The sequence below is a fragment of the Choloepus didactylus genome, chromosome 1 (assembly GCF_015220235.1).
Source record: "Choloepus didactylus isolate mChoDid1 chromosome 1, mChoDid1.pri, whole genome shotgun sequence".
NCBI classification, from domain to species: Eukaryota; Metazoa; Chordata; class Mammalia; order Pilosa; family Megalonychidae; genus Choloepus; species Choloepus didactylus.
The window spans coordinates 166,060,969-166,085,943 of record NC_051307.1 but is presented as its reverse complement, the minus strand read 5'-3'; the positions used below and the strand labels follow the sequence as shown (position 1 = coordinate 166,085,943).

Here is a 24,975-nt window from a genome sequence, read left to right as displayed (position 1 = left end):
CAATCTGAGGAGGAAATCAACAAAAAAATTCCATTTACAATAGCAAAGCAACTAAAAGAATCAAATATCTAGGGATGAATTTAAACAAGGATGTAAAGGACCTGTACAAAGAAAACTACAAACCATTACTAAAACAAATCAAAGAAGACCTAAATAAATGGAAGGACATTCCGTATTCATGAATCAGAAGACTGAATATAGTTAAGATGTGAATTCTACCCAAACTGATTTACAGATTCAGCACAATCTCAATCAAAATTTCAATAATCTACTTTGCATAAATGGAAAAGCAAATCATCAAATTACTTGAAAAGGGGCCCTGAATAGCCAAAAACATCTTGGAAAGAAGAAAGTTAGAGGACTCACACTTCCTGAATTTAAAGCATATTACAAAGCTACAGATGTCAAAACAGCATGGCACTGGAATAAGGCTAGACACTGATCAATGGTCTGAATTGAGAGTTCAGAAATGGACCAGCACATCCATAGTCAATTGATCTTCTACACACCTGCCAAGTCCACTACACTGGGACAGAACACTCTTCAACAAATGTTGCTGGGAGACCTGAATATCCATATCAGAATGAAAGATGACCCCTATCTCACACCTTATATAAAGATTAACTCAAAAAGGATCAAAGACCTACATATAAGAGAAAGTACCATAAAACTCCTAGAGGAAACGTAGGAGGCATCTTCCAAGATCTTGTGGTAGGCGGCGATTTCTTAGACTTGACACCAAAAGCACACCCAACAAAAGAAAAAAAATAGATAAATGAGACCTCCTCAAAACTGAAGACTTTGGGGCTTCAAAAGACTGTTGAAAAGGTGAAAAGGCAGCCTACTCAATGGGAGAATATATTTGGAAACCACATATGAAGTAAGGATTTAATATCCAGAATATATGAAGAAATCAATTGTACAACTCAAGAACAAAAAGGAAAAAAAATTTTTTTAAATGGACAAAAGACATAATAGACCTTTTTCCAAAGAGGAAATACAAATGGCTAAAATGCACATGAGAAGAGGCTCAATATAACTAGCAACTGGGGAAACCACAATGAGATATCATCTCACAACTACTAGAATAGTCACTATTAAACAGAAAGGCAACTAAAAGTGTTGGAGAAGATGTGGAGAAATAGCAACACATTCACTGCTGATGGGAATGTAAAATAGTACAGCTGCTGTGGATGGTTTGGCAGTTCCTTAGGAAGCTAAGAATAGCATTGCCTTATGACTGGGCAATCCTGCTACTCAGGATATACCTGGAAGACCTGAAAGCAGGGACATTAACAGACATTTGCACACCGATGTTCATAGTGGCATTATTCACAACTGCCAAAAGATGGAAACAATCCAAGTGTCCATCAACCGATGAATGGATAAACAAAATGTGGTATAAACATATGGTGGAGTATTATCCAGCAGTAAGAAGGAATGCAGTCCTGAAGCATATGACAACATAGATAAACCCTGAGGACATTATGTTAAGTGAAATAAGTCAGATACAAAAGGACAAATATTTTATGATCTCACTGATATGTACTAATTATTATATGTAAACTCATAGATAATATAGAATATAGGTTACGAGGATATAGAACAAGGCTACAGAATTGGGAGTGGTTGTTTAATATTTAACTAGGGTGAACTTAAACATCTGGAAATAGAGGTGATGGCAGCATGTTATTGTGAGAACAATTAACAGGGTTGAATGGTGTGTAAGTGTGGTGGGAAGGGGAACTTTAGAGTCATGTATGTCACCAGAACAAAGAAAGTTAAAACATGGGAATATGTAACACTGAATCTTGTGGTGGACAATATCCCATATTAACTGTATAAATAAAAAAAAATTCTTTCATGAACTAGAGCAGATGTATGACACTATTATAAGGAGTTAATAATAGAGGTGTTTATAGGGGAAAATGTACCTATTGCAAACTATGGACTATGGTTAACAGTAATATTTTAATACTCTTTCATCAGTAGTAACAAATGAACCATACCAACACTATGGGTCAATAATATGGGGTATATGGGAAGATTAGGGTTTTCTTTTTTATTTCTATTTCTTTTCTGGAGTAAACAAGATATTCTAAATTTGATCATGGGGCTGAATGCACAATCAAGTGATGATATCGTGATTGTGTACTCCAGATGGTTTCTATGCTGTATGAATATATCTCAATAAAATATCATTTTAAAAAAAGGGCAAAAGACATGAATAGACCTTTTTCCAAAGAGGAAATACAAATGGCTAAAAAGCACATGAAAAGATGTTCAACATCACTATTAGGGAAACACAAATCAAAAACATAATAAGATATCATCTTACACCTACTAGAATGGCTGCTATTAAACACATAGGAAACTACAAGTGTTGGAGAGGATGTGGAGAAATAGGAACATTCTTTCACTGCTAGTGGGAACGTAAAATGGTGTAGCCACTGTGGAAGACAGTTTGATGGTTCCTCAGGAAGCTAAGTATAGAACTGCCATACGATCTGGGAATCCCACTACTAGGTATATACTCAGAAGAACTGAAAGCAGGGACATGAACAGACATCTGCACAATGATATTCACAGCAACATTATTCACAACTGCCAAAAGATGGAAACAACCCAAGTGCCAAACAACTGATGAATGGATAAACAAAATGTAGTATATCCATACGATGAAATATAATTCAGCTGTAAGAAGGAATGAAGTCCTGATGCAAGGGACAACATGAATGAACCCCCCTATTATTGATACTTAGCACTGTTCTCAAAGCTTTGCTATACTTGGTGAAAGAATATTATAATGTTACTGTTAACTATATTGCATAGTTTGCATTAGCTGTATTTTTCCCCTATACCACCCTATTATCAATACCTTGTAATACTGGCAGACATTTGTTCTAGTTCATGTAAGAACACTGTTATATTTTTACAATTAACCACAGTCATCATACAAAACAAGGTTCACTATGTTATACAGTCCCACGTTTTATCTTCTAGCATTCTTTCTAGTGACATACACGAAACTAAACTCCCCTTTCAACCATAATCACACCCATAATTCAGCACTGTTAGTTACACTCACAGTAATGTACTACCATCACCTCTATTTCCAAACATTTACAATCAACCTACAAATTAAGCATCAGCTTAATTCTATTCTCTACCCTCATTCTCCTAGTAACTTATACTCTAAATTTTAACTCCAAAGGTTTGCTCATTCTAATTAGTTTACATTAGTGTTACAAATTTGTCATTTTGTATCTGGCTTATTTCATATGACATAATATCCTCAAGGTTCATTCATTTTATTCCAATGAATAAATAAATAAGTAACCTAATATATACGTAACACATATTTATGTGCCAGAGAGGATTACATGTGTTAATTCAATTTATCTTCACAACAAGCCAATGAGGTAGATACTATTATTATAATATCCCCAGTTTACAGATAAGGAAACTAAGACACAGAAAAGATTAAATGATTTTTCCAACAACCACAGCAAGAAAGTAACAAAGCCAGAACTTGAACTCAAAGTTTGACTCCACATTATGTGCTACTACTACTACACAGTGGTGCCTCTTAGTATATATAACACAACAGGATAGACAGGATAGAAAGAGAAGGAGAAGACTAATCAGAAAAAATACCAAAGCATTAGTAGAGGTTGTACATGGGTTGTAGGATTATAGGTGATTTGTTTTCTTCTTGAATTTTGCATGTTCCAAATTGTCTACAGCAAGCATGTATCACCTTTATAAACAAACAAAACAATGAAAATTACTTTAAAATGAAAAAAGATCTAATGTAAAGACATGCGTAAAGACATAAGGGAAGGTCTAAGAGCCACCTTTTCCGGAGAAAGAAATTAAAATAAGATTATTTTGAAGAAAAAATGAGCAAAAATGACAGAAAGATGAGAGAAGCAAAGTATCCCACATTCAGAAACTGAATCAGTCTAAGATGAAAGAATGAGACACTTCAAGAAACTATGAAAAAATAATAGTAATAAATAAATATATCTGAAAAGAAGAGGTAACATGAACAATCTCCAGTAGCAACAAAGCAGGAACAGCAGGCCATTTCAAAGCTTTTCAAAAGTAGAAAGTATACTTTTTTCCAAAACATTACAGAATAGCATTTACGGAAATACCAATATTGTTGCCTTATGAGCTCCTTTCCTTTTTTTTACAATCTTTTTTTAAAAGACATCCAACTGCATATCTCACAGCAGTTACTTTCCTAGATTATGGGGAATCAAACGTGAAGCCTTATAGCTTTTTAGTATCTCACAAGAAAGTTTGGATACTAGCCAAGCTTTCCAAAGTGTAAAAAAAACTAGTCTTTTAAACCTTTTACAGTAAAGACAAGCTGTTACAATCATGTGGGAAATGAAGTAAAAAAGATTAGTAGTAAAAGGGATTAGGTAGTCATAACATGGTTTTAGCAGATAATATTTCATAATTGAGAAAACCAATACACTTGGAAGTAAAGGAATCAGTTATTATTCAAAAGAGAAAAACACAAAATCCTGAATCACATGTGACAACCTACTCAAAGTTCACTTTATTTCTAATTTTGAATCTAAATACAATAGGAGCCATGCAAATAAAATACAAGGTGTCTGTCTCCTTTAGATAAATCTGAAAATTAAGAAATAAAAGACCACAAAAAAAAAAAAAAAACACAAAGCTGCTTAATTTTTCACACATTATCAATTTGCACAAAACAAAGCCTTTATGAGACTTCATTTTCTTTCTAATTAGGGTGATCTTCAACCATGATTATATTTTAACTGCTATTTCTGTTTCTAAAAGTGATACATGTTCATTGTAGAAAACTTAAACATGGACAGTATAAATAAAGCAATCACCTAAGATCCCAGCACAGAGACAACTATTAACATTTTAGTATATTACAGTCTTTTTAAATAAACATATGAATTCTGCTGTTACCTTTAGATAACTGGGATGATAATATAAGTGCATTTACAACCTACTTCAGTCACAATATTTTATAGTACTTTCTCAGGTCATTAATATTCTTTTAAAATATAGTTTTTAATGACCACACAGTAATATTCCTTCATATAGATGTATCACAGTTTAAATAACCAATCCCTTGCTCAGTTAAAATATGTATTATATCATCCAAAAGCAGCATGAAGACAGACAGAAATACTAGGAACTCATTTCATTGTTAATGAAATTTGGTAGTATCACCACCTATATTTCAGATCAATGGGAAGTACCTGAGAAGATAATTCAAAATCTTAAAGATGAATTTTAAAACAAACCAAAAAACATACCAACTATACTATCAAAAAAAGCTCCACGCAGATGCCAATCATTCTTATCATTTAGGAAAGTAATCATGTGTGACAACAAGACATCATTGGCTTTCTGACGTCCAAAGAATACACAAAGCCGTGTTATTCCATTTTCCATCAAAGTTTGTTTCACAATATTTTCAGGGTCACTTAGCAAAGTGACAACTTTCTGCTGGACCATTTCATGTAAGGCTTGGAGTTCTGAAAAAAAAAAAAAAAAAATACAGAAAGTAAAAATTGTCACCCATACCTAGAGACCCAGTCTCCTTTCTTACTCTTCAAGGGAACAGAATGATTACAGAAGCCACCATAGAAAGTCTGTAGTCACTAAGCTTTTCCATGATCCAAAGCTCTGAAGGACGGAAAGGAAACTGAAATATAAACTGAAGAATAACCTGATAAGTACATGCCACAAGCACGGTTATACTATCTCACTAATTTAAAAGCTCCTTTTACAGGCTGAAAGAGAAAACTATGGAGAAACACCAGAAAGGAGACCATATTGCCCCAATATGATGACTTAATCAAGGACTTCAAAATACTGGATTGGTTCAGGATATAATCTGACAGTACCAGACAATACTTTCAGAAAATATTTTTAAAGATAGGTTTGTTAAACTTTAGAAAGCTAGAAAACACACTGGTGTTCAAATTCACAGCCAAGTACAGTCAAGGCTTTACATGATCTGGTCCCTGCCTTTTTCTCCAGTCTATCTCCTAATACTCTCCACCCATCCCTTTGCATTTATTACCAGTTATAGAAGATAGGACAGTATTATTTTCCAAGTAATTCCATGAAAAAAGCTAGGATTTCCTTTCTGATACTTCCTCCTATAAATTCAAAATTATTACATTATATTCAACTTCAGACAATATGCTATCTAAAATTGTGCCATTCTTACAAGTAACAGAACCATTATAGTTGTGTATAAAATAAAACTCTGAAAACTAGACTTCTCCAATTTTTCTTAACTAAGAACATCTTGGAACAGACATTAGTATATTATTTTAGTATTGTATCTGTCACTCAACAAACATTAACTAAAAACCTGTTAAGAAAAAAGAGTCTTTCACCCAGAACCAGTCTTTGAAGTTAGAGCTGACTAGAAATACATGAGAATTGTTTTGAAGATAGTGGTATAAAGAACCACCCCAGGGAAAACATTCTGCCTGGGAAAATGAACACTTTTTATTCTTAAAAAAAAAAAAAAAAAAAAAAAAAAAAAAAAACTGTAAAGAGTTTTATGAATATATAGAAACCTTAGACAGGGACTCCATCTCAAAGAGTTTACCATCACATTTGTTCCTTTATGGCAAAAAAAAAAAAAAAAAAAAGTGAGTTTTCATATGTAAATAAATCACAGATAGTATGAAATAAAAATAATTTACGACTGAGGATTCTCAGAATATATTCACATAAGGAGAAAGAGTTTAGATTTTTTATCTATGATGTTTCCAATTATTTTCTTTTATCTTATGAGAATTATATAATTCAGTCTGCTTTACTGTTGACATAAATCAATTCTGGCTGGAAAACAAATGAGTTTAGAATCTATGTTGACAAACTGATCATTTTCTGGCTAGATAAAATACGAGGATAGGGAGAACTATCAGGAACCAGGACCCCTTCCCATCCATATGTATGGTTTTCCTTCATCTTACAAGGAAATTACAAATGATAGTTTTTTGCAAGTTAGCATTAACAATTCATTCTAAGCAACAGGAAATCTGGAGGAGAAAATTATACTACCTGTGTCATAATTTCCATTGGGATGTGTAACTTCATCTATTTCTTCACTATTTGGGTCATTTTCCATATTGAGATTTTTTAACTGTACTAATTCCAAGAATCTCAGAGCTGTTTCTGCCAACAGTGCTATGTTTTCTGAAAAATAAAGCGAGAAAATTTATTCTGATTATAATCTTAAATATGTGTAATGCTTCTAACTTTTGCTCCCTACATCTTTATACATATAAATAATAATCATAAAACTAAAGGGAGTTAAGACTTTTCAACTTAGCACTTAATCAGATTTTTAGAAACTAATCACATAATCTACAGCTATGCTCAAACTGCCAGTTTAAGTTTTAATAATGAAACACAGATTAAATATATATATATATATATATATATATATATATATATATATATATATATCACCCAAATTGTAGCTCCCAAATCTATTGTGGCAACAAAAAAAAAGCTTAATCCTTTTGCAAAGAGCTACCCTTTAAACAATACCTTGACAATTGAGAGATATTTATTTTGTTAAACTTACAGAGAAATAATTCACATTAAAATAATAGATCAAGCTGGGCTCTGGAATCAGAGAGCCCTGTGTTCAAACCTCAACCCTGCCGCTTACTAGCTGATGTTTTACCAATTTGAGTCTCGGTTTCTTCACACATAAATAAGGAGTCACAACTACCTCAAAAAATCAGTGCCAAACTAAAAAAACCATGGTTAGAATGTCTTATAAGTGAAACTCTGAAGTTCTTAGTGGACCAAACGTGCATTACACTGTTTGCCACACTGCTACAATTGTCTGTTTTTTCTCCTTTCTCTTTCTGATAATTATTACGATAACTATTTGGCACCCCTCACAACTACAAAAATGCCTACTTCCATTTCTGCTAGTCACATTTACTATTAGATCTAGTCTTTGCTATACTTTCTTCCACCTTCCTTTTTTGTTGTTGTTTTAAAAAAATATAATTCAATTTTATTATTCTTACTAGTTGAAAGAAAAGCAACAGCCAAAATGATATCTTAAGTTAAGAAAGGTAGGGGTCCTCTTTCTTTCTTTTGGATATGGATGTCCAGTTCTCCCAGTCCCATTTGTTGAAGAGATTGCTCTGTCCCAGTTCAGTGGATTTGGAGGCCTTATCAAAAATCAGTCGACCATAGATCTGGGGTCTATTTCTGAATTCCCAATTCAATTCTATATATCAATGTCTATCTTTGTGCCAATACCATACGATTTTGACTACTGTGGCTTTATAGTAGGCTTCAAAGTCAGGAAACATAAGTCTTCTCACTTCATTTTTCTGTTTTAGAATGTTTTTAACAATTCAAGGCCCCTCTCCCTTGCAAATAAATTTGATAACTAGCTTTTCGAGTCTGCAGAGTAGGATGTCAGAATTTTCACTGGAATTGCATTGAATCTGTAGATCATTTTAGGTAGGATTGACATCTTAACAATGTTTTTAGCCTTCCTATCCAGAACATGGATTATTATTCCATCTCTTTAGGTCCCCTTTTGCTGCTTTTAGTAAAATTATGTAATTTTCTGTGTAGAGGACTTTTATATCCTTGGTTAAGTTTATTCCTAGATACTTGATTTTTTTAAATGTTATTGTGAATGGAATCTTTTTCTTCAGTGTCTCTTCCATTAGGTCATTTCTAGTGTATAGGAACATTACTGATTTATATGCATTAGTCTTGTATCCTGCCACTCTGCTGCATTTTTTTATTAGCTCAAGTAGCTGTGTCGTTGATTTCTCAGGGTTTCCCAAATACAAGATATCATCTGCAAATAATGACAGTTTTCCTTCTTCCTATCCAATTTGGATACCTTTTATTTCTTGGTCTTTCTGGATCACTTTGGCTAGAAATTCTAGCACAATGCCGAATAGTAGTGGTGACAACGGGCACCCTTGTCTCATTACTGATCTTAGAGGGAAGACTTTCAGTCTCACCATTGAGCACTACACTGGCTGTACGTTTTTCATATATGCCCTTTATCATAATGAGGAGGTTTCTTTCAATTCCTACCTTCAAGTGTTTTTATCAAAATACTTCAAGTGTTATCAAAAAAGGATACTGAATTTCTTCAAATGTTTTTTCAGCATCTATTAGGATGATCATTTGACATTTCCCTGTTGATTTATTAATGTGTTGTATTACATTGATTAATTTTCTTTTGTTGAACCACCCTTGCAAGCATGGGATGAACCCCACTTGGTCACGGTGTATGATTTCTTTTAACATGTCTTTGGATTTGATTTGCAAGTATTTTGTGAGAATTTTTGCACCTATATTCATTAGGGAGATTGGCCTGTAGTTTTCCTTCCTTGTAGCATCTCTGGTTTTGGTATTACAGTTATGTTGGCTTCATAAAAGAGAATTTTCTTCAATTCTTCGAAAGAGTTTGGGTAGGAATGGTGTCAGTTCTTTTTGGAAATTTTGGTAAAATTCCCCTGTGAAGCCATCTGGCCCTGGGCTTTTACTTGTAGGAAACTTTCTGATGATTGATTGGATCTCTTTACTCACGATTGGTTTGTTGAGGTCTTCTATTTCTTCTCTGGACAGTCCAGGTTGTTCATGTTTTCAGGAAATTATCCATTTCCTCTAAATTGCCTAGTTTTTTGGTGTACAGATGTTCACGGCATTCTATGATTGTTTAAATTTCTTCCGGATCCACAGTAATGTCCCCACTGTCATTTATTATTTTGTTTATTTGGGTCTTCTCTCTTTTTGACTTTGTCAGTCTGGCTAAGGGCTTGACAATCTTATTGATTTTCTCAAAGAACTAACTTTTGGCTTTATTTATTCTCTCTATTGCTTTTTTGTTTTCCATATCATTTATTTCTGCTTTAATCCTTGTTATTTCTTTTCTTCTACTTGCTTTAGGATTAGTTTGCTGATCATTTTCTAGCGTCTTCAATTGATTTTAGCTCTTTCTTCCTTTTTAATGAATGCATTTAGAGGTATAAATTTCCCCCTCAACACCACCTTCGCTGCATCCCATAGGTTTTGATATGTTGTGTTCTCATTTTCATTCATCTCTAAATATTTAGCAATTTCTCTTTCAATTTCTTCTTTGACCCACTGACAGTTTAGGAGTGTTTTGTTTAACCTCCAGATATTTGTTTTGTATCTTTGATGGTTATGGACTTCTAGGTGCATTACACTGTGATGAGAGAATGAGTTTTGGATAATTTCAATCTTTTTAAATTTATTGAGGCTTGTTTTATGCGCCAGCATATGACCTATCGTGGAGAACGTTCCATGAGCACTAGAGAAGAATGTATATCCTGGTAATTTGGGATATAATGCTCCATATATGTCTAAGTCGGATTTATTTATCACATTGCTTAGGTTCTCAATTTCCTTATTGGTCCTCTATCTGGTTGATCCATCTGTAGGAGAGAGTGGTGTATTGAAATTATCCATGATTATCATGGAAACATCTATTGCTACCTTCAGTTCTGCCAATGTTTGTCTAATGTACTTTGGAGCATCTTGATTGGGTACATAAACATTTTTGATTGTTATTTCTTCTTGGTGAATTGTTGCTTTTATTAGTATATAGTGGCTTCTTTGTCTCTTATGGCATCCTTGTATTTAAATTCTATTTTATCTGAAATTAGCATTGCTACACCTGCTTTCTTTTGGCTGTAGCTTGGATGGAATATTTTTTTCCATCCTTTCACTTTCAATCTCTTCAAGTCACTGGGTCTAAGATGGATCGCTTGAAACAGTTCACATTTTTTAATCCATTCTGCCAATCTGTATCTTTTAATTAGGGAGTTTAATCCATTCACAACCAATGTCATTACTGTGAAGGGAGTTCTTGAATCAGTCATCTTATCCTTTGGTGTTTATTTGTCAGATCTATTTTTCCCCTGTCTCTATTTCTTTTAAGTTACCCTTACTAATACTCCAGTTCTGTGCCCTTCTCCAGGCCTCTCTCTCCTGTCTTTTTCTCTCAGTCAGTAGAGCTCCCTTTAGTATTTCTTGTGGGACAGGTCTCTTCTTAACAAATTCTCTCAGCATTTGTTTGTGAAAAGTTTAAGCTCTCCCTCAGTTTTGAAGGAGAGCTTTGTTGGATAAAGAATTCTTGGCTGGCAATTTTTCTCTTTTAGAATATTAAATATGTCATACCACTGCGTTCTCGCCTCCATGGTGCCTGCTGAGTAGTCAGTACTTAGTCTTATATTGTTTCCCTTGTATGTGGTGAATCGCTTCTTCCTTGCTGCTTTCAGAACTTTCTCCTTCTCTTCAGCATTTGACAAACTTATCAGAATATGTCTCGGAGTGGGATTATTTGGATTTATTCAATTGGAGTTTGTTGGGCATCTGTGATTTGCATATTTATGACAGTTAGAGGGATTGGGAAGCTTTCCCCAACAATGTCTTCAAATACTCTTCCTAGCCCTTTACTCTTCTCTTCACCTTCTGGAACACAAATGATTCTTATATCTGTGTGTTTCATGTTGTCCATCATTTCCAAGATCCATTTCAAATTTTTCTATTTTTTTTCACCACTCATTCTTCTGTGCTTTTGCAATCCATCACCCTGTCCTCAAGTTCACTGACTCATTCCTCTACCTCTTCAAATTTGCTCTTATGTGTCTCGAGAATATTTTTAATTTAAATTTCTGTAAAATTGACTTTTTTTTAAATTTACTCTTGCAAATTCTTCTTTATGCTCTTTTAAGGTCTTCTTCATGTCCTTTATATTCCAATCCATGACACTGACATTTGCATGTACTTCTTCGATTAATTGCTCCAAGTTCTGTGTCTCCTCTGGCTTTTTAATTTGGACATTTGGGTTACCCAAATCTTCTGGTTTCTTCATATGCTTTATTAATTTTCTGTTGTTTTTGGTCTCTTGGCATTTGCTTATCTTGATAGGGTTCTTTTAGGATATGCAGGAATATTTGGACATTTATCTATAATTTGACAGAGCTACAGCTTGGTGGAGTGCACCTTCCCTGACCTACCAGCAGGTGGCGCTCTTCAGCCACCTCTTCCTCTCAAGCTAGTTCTCCCCCAACTTCATCTGTGCACTGAGTAGGATTCCAAACCACATGGAAGTCCAATCGGTGCACCAATTTTCTGTGTGCACTGGGGATTGCCAGCCCGGTGGGTGGGGGAGTCTGCACCAGGACACAGTGATCCCAGCTGTTCCCAGGGATGAGGGTGTTGCACTCTAGGGATGTAGAGCTGCGCATCTCACCTTCCAGCTCAAATGCCCCACGGTTCCTTTCTGTCACACGCCCACGAGTCCCTGGGATTGGGTGAGGGCTTCTGGCACTTCTGTGTGGCATCCTTTCCTCTGGCTGTGCACACCGCGGGCTTCCGTGGAAGAAGAGTGGACACCATCACAAGCCCACCAAATCCTGAATTCCCTCAAGCTCCTAGCCACGGGTCTGCAAAGGGTTATCACCCGAGTCAAGTGCTGAGAAGGGTGCCCAGGGCATGGAAGGCTGCTCCCCTCTGCATTCGTTAGCTGGTTCCAACCACCTATTCCATGGCAGCATTCCGGGCCAAATACTTACCAGTCGTAAACACAGTCTCTCGACTTCTCTAAGTACACAGTCACTACGGGTGTAGAAATCCCTATGCAGCCAGTGGAACACTGGAAATGCTTTCTGCCTTTATCTAGTGTTTTTCATGGAGAATTTTGCTCTCTCTCTCCTAATCCACCATCTTCCCCTTCCTTCTATTTTTATTTCTTGTGTCTCCCCAGTTCTTTCCCTCCCATATCTGGGCTTCTCAAAAAATGACCATAACCAGCCAAAGACTGTGCCCTTTTTAAGAGTGAATAGCACTGAACACAAAGTTTACCTAATTTTATTAATTCTAAGACTCCCTTTTCCCTTACTTTGTAACATCTCTATAATCAAGACATATATTATGATGTTGAGATCTTTGAGTCTATCAGATACAATGACTCTCTTCATCTTGGGGTCCCACTCCCTACTCCTGCCAGGCTCAACATTGTGCTGAATGAACAAAAACTTACCTTTATATAAGCAAATAACCCTATAATGCCCGGCTACCTGAAAGATGGAAGAATTCTGGCCCATCCTCCAATCATAAGTCAAATATTTAGATGAATTTCACCCCTCTCATTGTAATGAACATAACTTCGGTAGGAGGATTCTTACTTTCTTGGGCATCTCTAAAATACGGGTAGATCTATGCTTATTTCCCTACCTAAGTTCATAAACCACAGAACAAATGAAAGTTCACTTTACATAATATAAAAGTCTACACTAGCATATCTGAGATAAAAAATATTATTATAAAGGAAAAACAATTATGTTACTTTTAAACTTTTATAGTTACTGGCAAGTGTAGTTCAACTATATTTAACCATGCAAGTTCTAACGGATGTCTGGCTCTATTAAAAAAAGGCTTCTTTATCATGTATTCGGTATTGATGGAGGGGCACTGGAGGGTGCTAGAACTGATCCTAGGTTATTGTGCACTCTACTATAAAAACCCAGAAGACTAAAGAAAAGCATGGCTACCTCAAAATCAAGTCTAGATCACTAGCTCTAAGATCTGAGAAAGAATCAGACTAGAAACACATGGGTCATGTTATCTATATGTATCTCACAAACAATTCTTGCAGTAACCTTGAGCAGATGTTATATTACCCTCATTTTACAGGTGAGGACCCATACTGGTTGTGAGATATAGATATATAACTTGCAACTAATGCTTGCAACAATGCTTGAGCAGTAGATGCCCTGATACAGCTGGATTTTCAATAAACAGCAGATATTACTATGCTACGGCTATTAGTAATTGAATGTCAATACATTAATATGGCACCTATACATCAAAACTTACCTATTTAATACAATTGAGAGCTGGGGCATGCAACTCTAATAAAGAGCGATCCAGCTTCCATTTAAAATGTATAAGTTTTTAATTTATTTTATCTGGTTTGATTATATTTTCCCAAGGGAATTACAAATATGCTTTGGTATAAATGATAAACACTAACATTTCTTAAACAAATCTTGGTTTTTCTAAGGCCTGAAGTTTACACCTATTCAGCTATGGGAACGAAAAACATAAATAAATAAATACAAATTAAAATGTATGTTAAAAAAGACAGTAACAACCCTCACTTTGTGTATGTGTCTAGAAATAAGGCTAGAGTTCAAAGACCATTTTTCACATGCTCCATTACAAGCAATAACAGGCAAATCATGAAATGAATGAAGTAAGTTAGCAAATATTTTTCAAACAGTGAAATTATCACCATGCACACATTATGTACTAATCACAAAGACTTTAAAACAGAATCTCTGATTTCCATCAGAATATTAAATAAATAAATTTAGGGGATTATATAAATATTTCAATGACATCTTCCAGGCAGAAATAAGCATGTTCATAATTAATTTGGGGAACTGAACACAATGAATCTGCATCACCTAATTTTATGAGTGAGAATTACAAGCAAAACAGGTAATGTGTCATATAACACACCTAGCTCATCACAAAGAAGCCAAACATCTCAAGCACTATAGCAACTGTTAGAAGGATCTTAAAATTTAGCAAGTGAGAATGCTAAGTACTTTGATCAACAAATTCCCCAGCAAAATTAATCTTTTTCAACAATAGACTGTTGTATCCTAAAACTGATAATCAAACAAGCATTTTTGTTCAGAAAAACTTTATAAAGGCCTAAAGACATTAGATCAAAGACACATACTTACATGTTAGTCTTATTGCAAGCTAACTCTAATACTCCCAGTAAAATCACAACATTCTGTATTATATACTTTTCAAACTGATAATTCTGACCACTTCAAAAATGAGAGCACACACAAAAGGTGAGTCCCAGGAACAAATTACCTATAAATATTACTTAAGTGTAAACAAACAGTTCATAGGCCAAAGTTCACATGTAGAAATCCCAACAAAATCAGAGGAACAAAAGGTATTATAGTCACTAACTTTAAAAATATCTGAGTGGCTATTATTTGGACAACAAAACTCTTACCTGCATAGGCTAGTCTAACAATAGTAGCATCATCTTGGGCTAAGTGGGCTATGCCTGGCAGAATATATTCTGGATAGATATTGACATCATTGCGAGGAACCTCTTTTACAAGAGCAAGAACTTTGGTCAACGTCCTCAAGGCTTCAGCCCTCACTCTGGGAACAGTGTCATTGCTGAAATGCAAAAGATAAGGAGTAATACGATCCAAAAGGATTTCTACACTTAATCGAGGGGCCAAATGGAGAATAAGTTCCAAAGCTGCAAGTTTGGAATCACAGTACTTAAGAGTCTGTAGGCAAGATGTTATAACAGACACCAAGATAACCAGCCCATTTTCCTTAGGCTCTCCTTCTGCTTTTTCTAGTAAATCACGTCCACAGAGATTGTGAATAATATTGCCCAAATCCTTCCGTATAACCAGAATACGCTCATCTGCAGAGAGAAACGTTTCCTTGGCAAACTGGGCCATGTAGGGCTGAAGAAAAGTGTAAAATATTTCAGGAAAGGCATTTCCACGCTGCTGTTTTAAGTAATCTTCTGCCTCTAAACGTTTATCTGGCTCACGGTGAATCATCTGAGTTACCTATATCAAGGGAAAGAAAGGGAGTAACAAGGAGATTTGAGAATAGCAAATTAAACCAGATGAAAGCTACAAAGGTAATTTACACTTGACTTAAAAGATTTTCAAGGTAATTCTGACTATTCTCACTCTTCCTGACCATACTACTTTCAGAACCAAAGTACTGAGTAATATGAGATTCTACTGTCATTCTAGAAACCCAACAGACAATTACATATTAATATATTACAGATGGTCCTGACACATATAGAAGGGGTTACACCCTGTTCAGTAGTCCCCTTTTATTAAGACCAGGGAGTAATACATTCCTTCCCCACCCCCACCCCTAACTTGAGGATTCTTAAACTTTTTTAAGTGGCAGACACCACTGAGAGCCTGATGAAAGCAACAGATCTTTTCCAGAGAAAAAATGCATACACAATTTTTGCACACAAAATTATATAGATTTCTGGGAAGAATCACAGAACCCCTGAATTCCATCTACATATCCCAAGTTAAAAGTTCTACTCTAGGTATTCTTGCCGCAAGTCCAAAGGAATACATGGCTTAAGCATAGATCTGGAGCATAGTCAAAAGGAGACTTGGTTGTTTAAACTTTTCAAAGTGTAAACAAGATGTTAAATCCTTCAAACACTGAAAATTATATACCTAATAGGATATATATTTTTTTTCAATATATAGATTATAATTTAATCTTTACTAGACCTTCACAGTTCAAATACTATATAATATGTCTAATTATCTGCTATTTCTGTTTATAACCAAATAAGAGCTTAGCATTGAATTCAAATGCTAAGAAATCAACTGTATTATAAGAAAAGGTGACCTAACAGAATTACTTCTACATTTAGATTAAACCTTAAAGATTGGTCAAATTCACTCCTTTCATAGTAGAGAAAATGTAGGCCCAAAGATCATGAAGTTATTTAGCCAAACTTACACGGCAAATCAGTAGCATACCTGAAGACAGAATACTCAAGTATGCCAACTCCCAGTCCAGTGCACTGTTCACTGAAAATGAGCTAAACTGGCTTCCTCTGAAGCATCACGTTTTTTAATATTGACCGTTTTTAAAAGAAATGTAAAGCAAATATCTCCTCACCTTTTAAAGAATATTCTAAACATACCACAGCCCTTTCCATGACTCAGTTATCATCAAAAACATCAATTACTATACTGACTTAAAAACAGATGCCCTCCAAGCCAGGCCAAAGGATAAAGGTTGAAACTGATTGTGTTTAAAACTTCAACTTTCATATGAGACCAAGGGAATAGATATCTATTTGGTACAGGATCTAAATTTTCTAAACGATACAACTCTACAGTCGATTTGTTCAAACACCACAATTGCGTGGAACTTTGAATAGGAAGTGAGATACGATAGGTTAGTACAGGCTGGAGTGAAACAGTGACACATCCTAGAGTAATTTGGGCAGATAATAAAAAATATATTTATAGCCTCCCCCTCCCCAGCCCCGAGGATCTGGGGGAAGGTGCAGATGTGTTGGACATCCTCACCTGGACTGGTGTTGAAGTTGTCACAAACATTGGGACTGGCAGTTTGATGTGCTGAGCCCTCAAGCATGAGACTTGCCCTTATGAAGCTCATTACCACAAAGGAGAGTCTAAACTTGTATGTAATGGTACCTAAGAGTCTCCCCGAGTACCTCTTTGTTGCTCAGATGTGGCCCTCTCTCTCTCTGAGCCATCTCCACAGGTGAACTCGCTGCCCTCCCCCCTACGTGGGACCCGACTCCCAGGGGTGTAAATCTCCCTGGCAACGCAGAGTATGACTCCCGGGGATGAATGCGGACCCGGCATCGTGGGACTGAGAGTATCTTCTTGACCAAAAGGGGGATGCAAAATGAGACGAAATTGTTTCAGTGGCTGAGAGATTCCAAATGGAGTCGAGAGGTCACTCTGGTGGACATTCTTATGCACTATATAGATAACACCTCTTAGGCTTTAATGTATTGGAATAGCTAGAAGTAAATACCTGAAACTACCAAACTCCAACCCAGCAGTCTGGACTCCTGAAGACAATTATATAATAATGTAGATTACAAGGGGTGACAGTGTGATTGTGAAGACCTTGTGGATCACACCCCCTTTATCTAGTGTATGGATGAGTGGAGGAATGGGGATAAAAACTAAAGGACAAATGGGGTGGGATGGGGGGATGATTTGGGTGTTCTTTTTTCACTTTTATTTTTTATTCTTGTTCTGGTTCTTTCTGACGTAAGGAAAATGTTCAGAGATAGATTGTGGTGATGAACGCATAACTATGTTATCATACTGTGGACAGTGGATTGTATATCATGATGATTGTATGGTGTGTGAATGTATTTCAATAAAACTGAATTTAATAAAAAAAAAAAAAAGGAGATATCTAAGCAAAAAAAAAAAAAAAAAAAGATGCCCTCAAACAATATATGGATACATAGCTTAAAGTGATCGCTCACAGAATTCCTCACACTCATTCTGCTATACTGTTTTGTGATTCTATAGCTCCCCTTCCAGAACTGCCCTCAGGGTTGAGGAGTTATACAAAGATAGTCATTTCTACAGGAAATAACACTATACTATTGTCTTATATTCAAATTGATGTTTCCTATCTCCTTCATTTTAGATGTGTCTGCTTCATTTCTTTTTAGCAGGCTCTATCTATCCCGGAAAATTTCTCCAACCCCCAGGAAACTCCTTCTAAATCTGTCTAAAAAATTGCTGTCAATTATAACCTAAAGCAAAACTTTAGGAAGATATACTTTGGGAATATATACTTCCTATTATATACATACTCCCTATTTTATATATAATTTTATATAAATTAAAATATGTATATTTATATAATTAAAATTAGGTCATCAAAAATTGTAGTGATGAATACACAGCTAGATGATACTGTGAATTGACTGTACAATTTTGGATGATTACATGGATGTGAATCTATCTCAATAAAATTGCGTAAAAAAAATACATCACTTAAAAAACAAAACTCAAATGAGCTCCAGGCCTGAGAAGGGAAAAAATTATATATTTCTTCCCAATAAAATAAAGGCAACAGGCTGTCTGTATTAGTCTGTAGGGATTTATTGCTTTCTTCCAAATTTATAACATTTCAGAGATCTGACTGATGAAAAAGAAGGGACATATCCTACTAAAAACTTTACAGCAAATATCTGTAGCATATTTACCAATTCTCTGATACTGTGATCTTCAATTTTATTTAGCACTTGCTCAGGAAAAAAATGTCCATTTCTATAAGCCAAAAGCTGAGAGAGATCAAAGAGTGGTACACCTTCTGTAAAAAGCTCAGCGATCACGCAACCTGAAAAACAGCAGACATAATTCCATTAGAAATGAAATGCAAAATAACATTAATATAGATCAAGAATTCAGAGAATTCTTTAATAGCAAAATGCAAATACCAAAGTAAGATGAATTAAAAATGTTAATACAACATATAACCACAATCAAGCCAAGATAAGGAAAATACCTATTGCCTAATCATCAATTTCTAAAACTATAAAGTCAAAAGTGTCATTAAATTTTTCTCCCTCTTAAAAAAATAAATAAAATTACTTCCTAATTCTGTGATTTAAAATGTCTGTATATAATAAACATATACATTCACATATACACAAAATTTACATATACGTGTGTATGTACACGTATGTGCGTATGACACAGGAAATAAAGGGTTTTTTTGGTAAAGGATGAGATTTAGCGACAGAAGTTCATAAGGAACTACTGAGAAGTCTCATCTGACAATTCATTTCTTCATTCATCAAACCAAAATTTATCAAGTGTCCACCTATACATTAGTAGTACATAAAACAAATAAAAAACCCTGCCCTCAGGAAGTTTTCATTCTAGGATGTGAGACAGAAAATAAACCAGAAAACAAACACAATTAAGAAATGTGAAGTGCCAAGAAGTGTGGCTGAAAGAAGTGTGGGTTAGAGGAAAGGAGGAAATCTTTTGCACTTACATAATCTTCAAATCAGGAATTTAAAAAGTATCTACATTCCAAAAGGACAAAACAGTTTCACTGACTCTTTATATGGACATGCAATGAAACAAGTCTTAAAGATATTATTAAATAACCTTACCTCACAGTCAGTGTACCTGCTGGTCCCTCTGCCTAGAAGGTTATTCCCCACAGTATCATCATGGCTTACACTCCCACCTCCTGATCTTTGCTCAAATGTCATGTAGCAGTAAGCCCAAACTACCAAACTGCAACTCAGTAGCCTTGACTCTTAAAGACTCATGTATATAACAATGTAGCTTTCAAGGGGTGACAATGTGATTGGGGAAGCCTTGTGGATCACACTCCCCTTTATCAATAACAGTGTATGGGTGGATGAATAGAAAAATGGGGACAAAAAACTAAAGGAAAAATAGGTAGGGGGTGGGGGGGGACAATGCAGGTGTTCTTTTTTTACTCTTACGTTTTTTATTCTTATCTTCACTTTTTTGGAGTGATGAATGAACAACTATATGATAGTAATGTGAACAACTGATTGTACACTTTGGATGACTGTATGTATGTGAATATATCTCAATAAAATTGATATTTAAAAAAAAAAAGAATGCAAGCTCACCACCGCAACTATCCCACACTTCTCACCTGGCATATTTCCTTTCCTCTTTTCCTACTTTTTCCCCCATTGCACCATTTAAGAGATTACATATTTTATATATTTATTACTTTATAATCTATATTCCCACTAGAATGTAAGTTCCAAGAAAAAGGGATTTTTGTCTATTTTCCTCTGAAAAATCTCTGGCATGTAAAACAGTTCATAACATAATAAACACTCAAAAAATTTGTTAATTTCTACCTTATTTCATGTCAAGAATTAGAATGAAAGGCTTAAAAAAAAGCTGTAAAAAATATGAACAGAGCCAAAAGACAAATGACAAACTGAGAAAAAAATATTTCCAAGAAATACCAAAAGTAAGGGGCTAATACCCTTACATTATTAAAAACTTTTAAAATCTTATGAAAAAAATGCTATGGGGAAAATGGGCAAAAGGTATGACAGGATAATTCATAATGAAATATTTTTAAATGGCCCTTAAGAGTCCAGTGGACCAAGATGACAATGTAAGACCTTCTAGAAAACCATTCTCCCACAGAATCTTTGAACAACTAGCAACAACTGCCAGTCATCTTCCTCAAAACTCCAAAATCCAGTTAAAGGGTTGCAGTAACTGGGTGAGTGCTGAATTAAGAAAATTCAGCCTGAAAAACAGCAGGCAGGGCTTGCAGCACCATTGATGGCCCCTCTAACACTCTCTACCCAGGGCAGTGTGGTGCCAGCCAGAGCTCCCGTGGGGTCTCTGGCCCAGTTCTGGAGGGAGCAGAGAAACCCCTATGTGCATACTGGAGTACCTGTATGTCCATACCAGTCTATCAGGTGACAGCCTAAAACACTGAAACTCTTCTCTGACTTGCCCTCCCAGAACTGCCCTGCAGGCAGAAGCAGCTTCCAGACAGGTAAAGCAATATTAGAAACAAGGCAAAGGGACCTGTGGTAAAGGATTACCTGCATTAAGTCATACAATAGCACACCCACAAGGGAAGGAAAGTCTACTTCATAGGGCATAGAAGAGGCATTTAAATTCCTGTAAATGGAGGAATTTCTAAGGCTACTAGCAACCACAAACCCAGGACAAGAAGGGAGCTCCAAGAAGGCTCAGGTAAGACTGAGAGAACTTTGCACTTCCCATGAGCCTGAGGCTGATCTTGATAGGAGGGCTAAACTTGGAAGACTAACAACCAAAGCATGGTGAAAATGCAAAGATAGTGAAAAGGGCTTTGTGGTTTTTTTGTTTGTTTTGTTTTGTTTTGCATTTGTTTGCTTCTTTGTTTTTTATTAGATCCTGGCCCTTAAGGAAATCTCCATAAAATCACAAGCCAGACACAAACATAAGGAAAAGACAGCTCAGGGACTAAATCACAGAGTTAACACTATAAAATATTAAAACTTACAGTGTGAAATAAAAGATTACAAAACAAAGAAAGAGGAAATGATGGCACATCCAAAGGAACAAGATAAAAATCTGGACATCAACAACAAAGAGGACCAGAGTTTGGACATACCAGAGAAAGATTAAAATAATTTGTGTTTGGTATGCTAAGGAGATAAAGGAAAACACAGAGAAAGAAACCTAAAGAATATCAGGAAAACAATGACTGAACAATATGAGAATCCCAATAAAGAAATGGAGATTTTTAAAAGGAACCAAACAGAAAACTGGAGCTGAAGACATTAATCATTGAAATGAAAAATACTCAAGGTATTTCAACAGAAGATTGAAGATGGAAGAAGAAAGAATCGGTGACCTGGAAGACATGACAATCAAAATGATTCAGGCTGAAGAGCAGAAAGACAAAAGAATAAAAATAGTGAACAGAGCCTAAAAAACCTATGATATACCATCAAGCATACCAATATACGCATTATGGGAGTTCTCAAAGGAGAAGAGAGAAAAGGACAGAGGAATATTCAAAGATATAATGGCAGAAAACTTCCCAAATTTAACAAAAGACATGAGTACACTCATTCAAGAAGTCCAATGAATCTCAAACAGGATAAACAGGAGGAAGACCATATTCAAAAAAAAAAAAAAAAAAAAGCTGTCAAGCTGTCTAATGATAAGAACAAGGAGCGTTCCGAAAGCTGCAAGAGGAAAGCAAAGCATTATACACAGGGGAGTTCCAGTAACATTAAGTGCCAATTTCTCATCAGAAATCATGGAAGCAAAGCAGTGGGATGAAATATTTAAAGAGCTAAAAGAATATTTACAAACAAAACTTTTATAATGCCCAAAGCTTTCTTTCAAAAATGGGAGAGAGATTAAGATATTCACAGATAAACAAAAGCTGAGGGAGTTTATTGCCACTAGGTCTATCCTAGAAACCATGATAAAGGGAGTTCTTTAGACTGAGGGGAAAAGACACTAGACAGTAGATCAAAGAGGCATAAGAAAGCAAAGATCTTCAATTACGATAACTTCATGGGTAATTGTAAATGCCACTACTATTGTACAGTACTTTTTGGTAGGTAACTCCACTTTTTCCTTCTTATAGATTCCAAAATGCAAAATACATAAAAAGCAAAAATAAATCTATGGTTCTGGAAATAAAATGTATAAAGATATAATTTGTAACAAATGCAGCAAAAAGACAGAGGAACAGAGGGGTATACAACACTGTATGTATATGCTATGGAAGTTAAGTTGGTATCAAATCAAATGTGATTCTTATAGATTAAGAAGTTAAATTTAATCCACATGGTAGCCACAAAGAAAACATATGGAAAATATATACAGGAAGAAATGAGAAGAGACTCAAATAGTGCAATACAAAAAAAAATAAGTAAATCTGAAAGTAGGCATTAATAGAAGAAATAGGGGTCAAAAAAAAGGTTTAAAACTTACAAAGACAAAATACCAAAATGGTAGAAGAAAGCTGTGCATTATCAGTAGTTACATTAAATGCAAATGGTTGGAGGCGGGACAAGATGGCAGACTAGTGAGCTGTATGTTTAGTTACTCCTCCAGGAAAGTAGGTAGAAAGCCAGGAACTGCGTGGACTGGACACCACAGAGCAATCTGACTTTGGGCATACTTCATACAACACTCATGAAAACGTGGAACTGCTGAGATCAGCGAAATCTGTAAGTTTTTGCGGCCAGGGGACCCGCGCCCCTCCCTGCCAGGCTCAGTCCCGTGGGAGGAGGGGCTGTCAGCACCGGGAAGGAGAAGGGAGAACTGCAGTCGCAGCCCTTATCGGAAACTCATTCTGCTGATCCAAACTTCAACCATAGATAGACGGAGACCAGACACCAGAGAATCTGAGAGCAGCCAGCCCAGCAGAGAGGAGACAGGCATCGAAAAAAAACAACACGAAAAACTCCAAAATAAAAGCGGAGGATTTTTGGAGTTCTGGTGAACATAGAAAGGGGAAGGGCAGAGCTCAGGCCCGAGCTCAGCCCCTGAGGCGCATATGGAAATCCCAAAGAAAACCTGATCTCTCTGCCCTGTGGACCTTTCCTTAATGGCCCTGGTTGCTTTGTCTCTTAGCATTTCAATAACCCATTAGATCTCTGAGGAGGGCCCTTTATTTTTTTTTTTTTTTAATCCTTTTTTCTTTTTCTAAAACAATTACTCTAAGAAGCCCAATACAGAAAGCTTCAAAGACTTGCAATTTGGGCAGGTCAAGTCAAGAGCAGAACTAGGAGAGCTCTGAAACAAAACGCAATAATCCAGTGGCTGAGAAAATTCACTAAACACCACAACATCCCAAGAAAAAGGGGGTGTCCGCTCACAGCCATCATCCTGGTGGACAGGAAACACTCCTGCCCATCGCCAGCCCCATAGCCCAGAACTGCCCCAGACAACCCAGTGTGACGGAAGTGCTTCAAATAACAGGCACACACCACAAAACTGGGCGTGGACATTAGCCTTCCCTGCAACCTCAGCTGATTGTCCTAGAGTTGGGAAGGTAGAGCAGTGTGAATTAACAAAGCCCCATTCAGCCATCATTTCAGCAGACTGGGAGCCTCCCTACACAGCCCAGCAGCCCAGAACCGCCCTGGGGGGACGGCACTCACCTGTGACATAGCACAGTCATCCTTCAACAGAGGACCCGGGGTGCACGGCCTGGAAGAGGGGCCCACTTGCAAGTCTCAGGAGCCATACGCCAATACCAAGGACTTGTGGGTCAGTGGCAGAGACAAACTGTGGCAGGACTGAACTGAAGGATTAGACTATTGCAGCAGCTTTAAAACTCTAGGATCACCAGGGAGATTTGATTGTTAGAGCCACCCCCCCCCTCCCTGACTGCCCAGAAACACGCCCCATATACAGGACAGGCAACACCAACTACACACGCAAGCTTGGTACACCAATTGGACCCCACAAGACTCACTCCCCCACTCACCAAAAAGGCTAAGCAGGGGAGAACAGGCTTGTGGAGAACAGGTGGCTCGTGGATGCCACCTGCTGGTTAGTTAGAGAAAGTGTACTCCACGAAGCTGTAGATCTGATAAATTAGAGATAAGGACTTCAATTGGTCTACAAATCCTAAAAGAACCCTAACAAGTTCAGCAAATGCCACGAGAACAAAAACAACAGAAAATTATAAAGCATATGAAAAAACCACACGATATGGATAACCCAAGCCCAAGCACCCAAATCAAAAGACCAGAAGAGACACAGCACCTAGAGCAGCTACTCAAAGAACTAAAGATGAACAATGAGACCATAGTACGGGAGACAAAGGAAATCA

General features: G+C 36.2%; 1 protein-coding gene across 4 annotated transcripts in view; it reads right to left on the bottom strand.

The window, feature by feature from the left end:
• Nucleotides 1-24,975, bottom strand: part of PIK3R4 (phosphoinositide-3-kinase regulatory subunit 4) — a 156,742-nt gene that overhangs the window by 102,872 nt on the left and 28,895 nt on the right. For all 4 annotated transcript variants that reach the window (XM_037845054.1, XM_037845036.1, XM_037845031.1 and 1 more), the window contains exons 3-6: nt 18,866-18,999; nt 15,092-15,674; nt 7,087-7,221; nt 5,316-5,537 (exon numbers count right to left, since the gene is read on the bottom strand). In XM_037845054.1, the coding sequence (XP_037700982.1) occupies nt 5,316-5,537; nt 7,087-7,221; nt 15,092-15,674; nt 18,866-18,999 (1,074 nt within the window). The remainder of the gene's footprint in view (nt 1-5,315; nt 5,538-7,086; nt 7,222-15,091; nt 15,675-18,865; nt 19,000-24,975) is intronic.